Source organism: Mercenaria mercenaria, chromosome 9 (genome assembly GCF_021730395.1).
Source record: "Mercenaria mercenaria strain notata chromosome 9, MADL_Memer_1, whole genome shotgun sequence".
Taxonomy (NCBI): domain Eukaryota; kingdom Metazoa; phylum Mollusca; class Bivalvia; order Venerida; family Veneridae; genus Mercenaria; species Mercenaria mercenaria.
The window spans coordinates 12,178,565-12,187,528 of NC_069369.1; the positions used below are offsets into that span (position 1 = coordinate 12,178,565).

The window sequence follows — 8,964 nt, forward strand, 5'->3', positions numbered from 1 at the left end:
TCCTCTTGTATTTCTTTCATAACATTTTTCCACTCCATTGTACTTGTTATCTAAGAACTGTAGAAATTATCTTAGAACTTTAGGAAGGAAATTACACCTTTTGTGTAGAATGGTATTCATTTGTCAAGGTGAAACATCAAGCAGAAAAAAAGCATTATGTAAATGTTTGGTTTTTAGCTTGACTATTCGAAGAATAAGTAGAGCTATCCTACTCACCATGGCGTCGGCGTCGGCGTCACACCCTGGTTAAGTTTTTCGTACCAGTCCACAATTTGACAAAGTCTTTTGAGATAAAGCTTTGAAACTTTCAACACTTGTTTACCATCACCATGTCCAATTATAGGCAAGAGTATATAACTCTGTCAAGCATTTTGACTGAATTATGGCCCCTTTTGACTTAGAAATCTTGGTTAAGTTTTTCGTACCAGTTCATATTTTGGCAAAGTCTTTTGAGATAAAGCTTTGAAACTTTCAACACTTGTTTACCATCACCATATCCAGTTGTAAGCAAGAGTACATAACTCCATCAAGCATTTTGGCTGAATTATGGCCCCTTGTGACTTAGAAGTCTTGGTTAAGTTTTTCGTACCAGTTTATATTTTGTGTAAAGTGTTTGACATATGGCTTTGAAACTTTTATATCTTGTTCAGTATTATAGTCTCTATCAATAGGCAAGAGTACATAACTCTGTCATCTTTTTTGGCTGAATTATGGCCCTTTTTGAACTTGGAAATTGGTTCTGTTTTCGTATATGTCCATGTTTTGTCAAGACTATTTGACATATGGCTTTTAAACTTTAAATACTTGTTTATCATTATGATTTCCATCTGCAGGCAAGAGTACATAACTCTTGACAACTATTTTGGCTGAATTATGGCCCTTTTTGGACTTTGAAATTTTTGTCAAAATATTTGAACTGTGGCTTTCAAACTGTTAACACTAGTATATCAACATGATTTCCATCTGTAGGCAAGTGTACATAACTCTGTCAACTATTTTGACTGAATTATGACCCTTTTTGGACTTGGAAATTAGTTAAACTTTTCATACAAGTCTGTGTTTGCCTAACATATAACTTAATAACATATTTGCCATCATGGTCACACATTGCCACTTAGTGCAAGACTAATAGAAATCCACAAATACAGGAAAAAATTTTGTTTAATCCATTTTTTTCTTTTGTCTGAAAATTTGTGGAAATATTTTGACCCCATTCTTCAATCAATTCTTCGAATAGTCGAGCGCGCTGTCATCCGACAGCTCTTGTTTGTACTGTATCAGAGAAAAAGTCATATAAAGTAGAGCCTTAGCTATAGTGTTAGATAGTTTATATTTGTTATATTGTTTAGCATAGACAGAGGGACAAGAAAGGGTAGCATTATTTATGTAAGCAGAGGAACACTGTAGGGTACCATTGTTTTACACAGGAAGAAGAACACTTAAATAGTATCATAATAATTAAATTTAATTAAATTTGTTTTACATAGACAGAGGAACACTGACAGTACTATTGTTTATGTAGGCAGAATAACACTACCCGGTAATTGATACCATTGTTTTGAATAGGTAAAGGAATACTATAGGGTACCATTGTTTATGTAAGCAGAGAAATGCTGTAGGATACTTTGTTATATGATGGATAAAAATATATTAAAATGACAAACCAGGACACACTTGTGTTACATATCATATATCCCTGCCAAGGTCAGATTGTAAGCCATTAAGCAGGTTATGTAATCATTCTGGAGGGAATATTCCTCTAAAAGTTAAAAATGACATAGTCTATTTAGATAAATAAATAATGCCCTGTTAAACATGATAATGTAAGATGCATGACCTGCTGTGTTACAATAATTCTTCATGTTTTGACACCACGTCACATTCATTCTCATTGATCATTCATTCTGCATGCTATGCTTTACTTTCAGAGGGTATATGATCTAGATGTTTCGTCCGGTAGAGATACTCGTGTTTCCACTTCATCTATTAACACAGAAACTAGTAAAGTATGCTCATATTGTTTGTTAAATTTTATTGCTCTTCTTTTAGTGCCTTTATGTTTTAATAGGTCAAATGAGCCGTGCCATGAGAAAACCAACATAGTGGGTTTGCGACCAGCATGGATCCAGACCAGCCTGCGCATTTGCGCAGTCTGGTCAGGATCCATGCTGTTCGCTAATAGCTTCTCTAATTGCTATAGGTTTTGAAAGCGACCAGCATGGGTCCTGACCAGACTGCGCGGATGCGCAGGCTGGTCTGGATCCATGCTGGTCGCAAACCCACAATGTTGGTTTTCTCATGGCACGGCTCAATTATGTATCAGCTTTCTGTTGTAATTTCTAAAATGTTGTTCGTTATTTTGTTAGACTGTCAGAGTAGGATATCGAAAGTTTTTCCATACTTTCTTTGTGCAAGTATTTATTTTCTTTATTAAACTAATCTGAATTATTCTTTTAAGTTACTTTCCAAATATCTGTACAAGACACACAATTTATCACAACATGAAGTTTGTGAAGTCCCATAGGGTTAGCCAATAAAGTGTCATCCAAAGTACATATCCGTAGATTATGAAATATTGTTCTGCATGCTGGCCAGGATTTTCCTGTGATTTTACCAGTGCTAGAAAAAGTCAACCTACATTCCGGGGTGTAAGATCACTCACATGCCAAAATTCATGAATGAATACGTAAATTCATATGCTTCTATAATAAAATAGTGCTTAAAAGAAAAGCATTTGTTTCATTTTATTTCATCTATCAATTGGTATGCAGGAAAAAGATTCTGTCACTAATTGAAAGTGCTGATGGAAATATCTGGCTCTTTGGTAACTGTTTGGTGGTAATGAGGCTCTGGGATCCCTAAATAAGTTCATAGCTAACAAATCGTCTATTGACTGCCAGAAAGGGGCTGTCAGTCTTCTTATTTCTTATGCTGATAACACCTTCTGACATTCAATAGACAAAATGTTGTAATTACTTTTGAAGTACCAGTTTTTTATTTGAAAATGAAAATGCTTAGTTCAGTTTAGAAATATGTCAAAAACAAAAGGGTATGTTAGATATTGTTTTATAACTGCACATTATATGTTGTAATGCTTGCTCATATTAAACAGTACCATTTATTGTCTATTTCTGAAGAATACAAAAATGTAGATTTATCAGTTTTCATCATACTTGATGAGATATTAACATTATACTGTTGTTTATTAAAATGTCAATGGATTGATTTACGTGAATTGCAGATTTTGTTGAATGATTTTTGTTGGTTCATTTTGATTTTCTTTGCTGAATATTTTGCTGTCTCCGGCTTGGCTTCAGTTACATGCATTATTGCTGTTCCAGAAAATGATATGACAACAACAGAACAAAGCCTCAAGTCCGGCACCCTTTATGTAAATGCACTTCCCCTTTTATGTAATTATCCCACATCTTTATGAAAGATTCAGTAATATCAGAGATACGAGGTTACATAAATTACACGTAGTTCATCAAACTCCTGACAAAGCAATATCCTGTATGTCTGTGACTTACACTTACCAATGATAGTAAGTGTCAGAACTGGTCTATAGATGATTGGTAATGTTCACATATATTTGAAGTATTCATGTAGACTGGAAATCAGCAAACTATGTAAAACACCTTTACCTGGCCAATTCTCAAAATAATCTGTCGGAACCAGTCATGTGAAAATGATAGCCCAGTTCAGAACTCTAAAATGGCCTGTCCTAGGCTGACATGAAACCTCTGTGATAATCCGCAACATTTTATATCTGTCATACATGACCAGTCTGTAATTCAATGTGACATGCTTGATAAAAAAAAACAACAAAAAACAGAAAAACGACATATCAATTTCTGGAACAGATCCTGGCTTATAATGACTATTACTAACTATCATGATTTTATTTGATTCAAAATATATATTGATATTTCATTTGGTTTCCTAGGTAACCAGTACCATATTTGACCAACCGGGTGTGTCACTGATGACGTTCCAGAAAAGTTCTTGGCACACAGAATCTAAACCTCCAGTAAGTTATTAACCCTTACCCTGCTAAATTTCTATAGTGAACTTGTCCATCTTTCAATTTGGACAGTACCATTAATGGTTAAAAGGGCTGCTTACCAAAGAGATACTGACTGAATGGTGAACAGTGCAGATCTTGATCAGACTGCATGGATGTGCAGGCTGATCATGATCTACACTGATTGCAAAGGCATTATCAATTGTGTTCAGCATGATCAGGGTTAAATAGGTTTTTTGAAACTCTGGTTTAGGTTGGGGCATTAGGTGGGCATTATTATAGACAATAACTTAAGCTCAGATTGACAGAAAACTTATGTGAAGATCTAGCTTGGGATTGTATAGCCACTGGGATAAAGTTCAAGGTCACTGCTTCAATAATAGCAAAATAATTCATGCCCAATAACTTGTTTTCATTATTTCGTTATTTATTTTGCAGTATATACTTTTTTAACTGGAGAGGGAACCTTCCTTTTTTATCTATTACAAAGTAATGCAGAGTTCTAGGGTAAAACGATGGTTTGAGTTTTAATTATGGTTTACTCAAGTATACATATTAGATGAGACTTAATGTTCAGATATTTCTCAAAAGAGTAGGAAAAGAAAATATGTATACATTAAAACATTGCTGACTGGTAAGTTCTGTGTCTTTTCTATGACTTTATAAAAAACCTATGTAAGTGTTTGTATATATTTTCAGGTGTACAATTATGAGAGATTGAAAATCTCCAACTTTGATTTACCAAAAGATGTTGATAGAGATCAGTTAGAGGTTGGTACTTGATACTGTACACTATATTTTGTTCATGTCCATTTATTTTGATGGTTTATGTAGGGGCCAACAACTGACCGACTAGGGTCATTGACTAACTGACTATCTATTGCTTGACCCTTATGTTTACTACTATTAGTTTGAGTGTGAACAGAGTCGGATACCTACACAGTTTGCTAAGTCACTGTCTGAAAGTACATGTTTGTACCTATGTGTTTGGCCTTACTTTGAATATGTCCTGAGGAAATACTGTTCATTCCACTGCCTTGCCCATTGTACAAACCAGAAAGTTGCCATGTGATCTTGGTTCCTAGTGAGACTTTACTCTTACAATACAAACAAACAAAAGTTAGGCATAATAAGTTACGTTTGCCATGCTAATTTTTACATTTTAACAGTTTTTTTTTGCAGCTTCTATAGTTTTTTAGTAGGACTTGTTTTGAATTAAACTGTATGAGACCACTGATTGAAATAAAACCATTGTGAATATACCCATGTGTACAGTAAACTGTTGTGTAAACTTTTCAACCTAAATACAGAAATGTTATTCCAGTATCAGAATGCATTAATTAAGGTAATTGTATACCTTTGTACAAGTTGAAAAGTTCACCTTGTACGAGGTATATCTAGATCACAAGTAATGTTTGCAAAATTAAGACAGTAAATTACTAGATCCGGACCTAATGTCATACCTTGAAATAGGTACTTGTATTTCATAAATGAGCCGTGCCATGAGAAAACCAACATAGTGGGTGTGCGACCAGCATGGATCCAGACCAGCCTGCGCATCCGCGCAGTCTGGTCAGGATCCATGCTGTTCACTTTTAAAGCCTACTGCAATTAGAGAAACCATTAGCGAACAGCATGGATCCTGACCAGACTGCGCGGATGCGCAGGCTGGTCTGGATCCATGCTGGTCACAAAGTCACTATGTTGGTTTTCTCATGGCGCGGCTCAAATGATGATTACTTTTAAAGATGCACTATCATTTTATAATTATTTTGTAAAGTAACAGTATCATTAATTAGATAGCTGACTTTAAAGGATGATTAAAGAACATCAATATTTTTGTTTTTTGAAAAGTTTACTACTTGCATGTTTTCACAAAAATGTTTAGTAACAGTATACTATGAAATTTCTTGGTAGCAGATATTTCTTTCTTTGTGCCAAAATGATTATTTTGTGAAGAGATGAATTAATGGCTTTCCAATTTTAGGAAAAAGAAATGGAGAATTTTAATTAATTTATTAGATTTTTTTCAAGCATTGTCAGAATCGCTAAAGCTACAAAGAGTAGTCCCCCTTGCTTGTAGAAATTATCTGTATATACATCCATCTATACTGTTGCTTTTCTGTTACAGATACATTTGGCCAAAGAAGAATTTGAGGATATTTTTAACATGTCATGTGAAGAGTTTAGACATTTACCAGAATGGAAAAGAAATGATATGAAACGTAAAAAAGATCTGTACTAGCAGCCCCCCTCTAGTGCTTATAGATAATAATAAATTGTGTTCAAATTTTATTTTTGTAATTGGTTGGATGGACAGTCTGAGAGTTAATCTTATCTGCCCGACTACACAAGCCCATTGTAAAAAGTGGCATCAAACCAAAGATAAGGCGTTCATTCCTCTACCCCTTCAGCTCCACTTCGAGGATGTTATAATGGAAGCTGGAAGTGCCCATTATAGAACTGAAGGGTTAATTGGCAATTTTCTAAACGTGGATGAATTTTTGAGGATATGTACATAGTTAGAAGATATGAATGTTCACCTGCTGTCCAAGAAACCCATATTAGAGCATTCAGTGATGTAAAAAAATCCATTCCAAAAATGGCAAGTAGATGTTGGAAGGTCCTAATTAAGACTTTCAGAAAAAAGCTAAGGACAGAAAACTGGTTGAAGCTTGTCAGGGTGCAGAGAAGGGGACAACAGTTCACCTGCTGGCTTTATGCAAAATTTGAACAAAATTGAAATTAAGAGAACTATTTGCTTCCTGCAGTTTGTTTGATACTGTGTATAGATTTGAACAAAGGCGAAAAGAAGCCATACAGATACATGTTAGTGCATGAAAAATAGTTCTTAATTTGATACTTTTGGAAGTATTGAACATAGTTCTGCAAAGATAGGAATTTGTGTGTGATATGGTGTATCTCTTCCAGCTGTCAGGGCAAATTTGTTAAGCAAACAACCAGTCATACATGTGCTGCTTCTTCTCTCTCTGACTTTATGTTCAGCTAAGAAGAGGGCACAGATGTGACTAAAAGACAATGAATTACCTGTAAAGGTGCTTACATTGTACCTGTATCAAGACATAGTTGGTCAAATCCTGTATAAAAGAGGAAGAGAAAAAAACTTACGTTAAATTAATTAGATTAATTCTGTCTCCAACAGTTTACATTTTGTATTTGTACTGGAGTGAGGATTAATTACCTTGTATCAGTTATAATAAATTGGAAGCATTTTTACTTGGTCTTTAAACATGTTTTAGACAGAATGATCAATGCTTTGTAGTTTGTAAACATTGAGCATGGGAAAAAACATTGTCCAGTACAGATGTCACAAACAATACTTGATAAAGGAGTTTGTTGAAAGTTGAATGCCACTGTACTAGATTGCAATGATAGGGAAACATTATTATATAGAATTTTGTTTCAATGACTTTGGTGTAAGATGTACATGGTTGTGCATACATGGGAACACTTGTATTTCATATGCATGTCATATCAGTGTGAGCTTAATGCGACCCACTACAACATATCACCAGTTGGTTCAAATACAAAATACACTTTCAACTCATCTAAAGCTTGCATTAGGATCAAAGGAGTTAAGTTCATTGTATTAGAAATGTATAGAAGGGATGTCTTTAGAAGACATACTGCTGTAAGGAATTTCGGTACTGGTTATCACCAAAGCGAACTTGGTTATAAATGGTGGAGGAAACTTGTCTTCATTTTCGTAACATTTTTTTCACATTAAGTATTTGAAGGCAATGTTTTACATAGTCCACACAGCCTATGCAATCACATGATTGTGCTTGATTTTTACTAGCCATTTATTTCCAAACATGTTTCTCCTGATGAAGGGTGGTTCATTTTGATTCAAAACATCCTTGAAACAAAAAGATGCATTGGCAAATTCTAGATGTATGTTTTGTTTCAATAGTTGAGTAAATGAAGCAGATGTTTTCTGAGAAAAGGAGCTTTACAGTTTTAAAATTTCAATGATAGCTTTTAATATACAGCTTTCACAAGAGCATAATGTATTTAATTAATGTTGTTGCACTTTACATACATATAGCTGCAGAAATTACAGTTTTGCATTTTCCCCATGTTATTCTGCAAAACTGTGTTAACTTTAATGGCAAGCTACTGTGCCATTTAAAATCAAAATCGACTATGTTGCTGAAAAGTTAAAATTCACTTTTTTCTTCTTTTGCTAAGCATTTCACCTATCATATTCGTTAATGTTGTGACTATGAAGGCAAAAAATGTGAAAGAAGAAATAATGTTGAACAGTGAACTTTGTTTTCGGCAGATAAAAAAGTGATACCTCCTCAGAAATATAATGGTAAAATCTGGAATGGTTTATTCGAATGTTGTATTATAAAGTAACTGGGAAGCACCTGCCCCTATGGTCAAGGAATTTGGAGCAGCCTTTCTTTGTTAAATGAGAGTGCTTCTGAAATTTTTGTGTTTCCTTATTAGTTGACCTTTCTGTTTGGTAACAAGGACTCTATATGAAGAGTTCTTTGGAAATAAACTTTCAAACAAAGTATATATTAAGCTTGCAGGTGTTTCCTGGTACATGATATTGTGTGAATCAAAATGGGTCGACAATCAGTGAGGAGTACAATATAATAATTGTTAACAATATCAAATATGTCAAATATGTAAGAAATTGTATATGAAAAGATATATCTTTTGTTGTGTTATCATAGACATATCTGGAAAAGAAATTTAGTGTTGTGACTTTTATTTATGAAGGACATTAAGGTTTAAGGATTCCTTCATCGATTTTTTAAAAAAAAATTTACTTTAATGCAATGCATAGAAATTTTGCACACAAAAAAAAACAACAAGAACAAAAAGGACAAGACGTCATAAAAAAGAAAACATTATGCTGGAAATTACCAAGTAATTCATGGTATGTAGGAATCTTCAGCTCTTAA

General features: G+C 34.1%; 1 protein-coding gene across 4 annotated transcripts in view; it reads left to right on the plus strand.

Annotated features, from left to right (window-relative positions):
- The window catches only part of LOC123546471 (actin-binding LIM protein 1-like), an 87,525-nt gene extending 78,847 nt beyond the window's left edge, over positions 1–8,678 (plus strand). For 3 of the 4 annotated variants that reach the window (XM_053550807.1, XM_053550809.1, XM_053550810.1), the window contains 4 exons: positions 1,929–2,006; positions 3,947–4,030; positions 4,724–4,795; positions 6,156–8,678. In XM_053550807.1, coding sequence (XP_053406782.1) covers positions 1,929–2,006; positions 3,947–4,030; positions 4,724–4,795; positions 6,156–6,269 — 348 coding nt within the window. In that variant the 3' untranslated portion in view covers positions 6,270–8,678. The remainder of the gene's footprint in view (positions 1–1,928; positions 2,007–3,946; positions 4,031–4,723; positions 4,796–6,155) is intronic. The other variant, XM_053550808.1, reaches the window with a different exon arrangement.
- Positions 8,679–8,964: the final 286 nt, after the last annotated feature.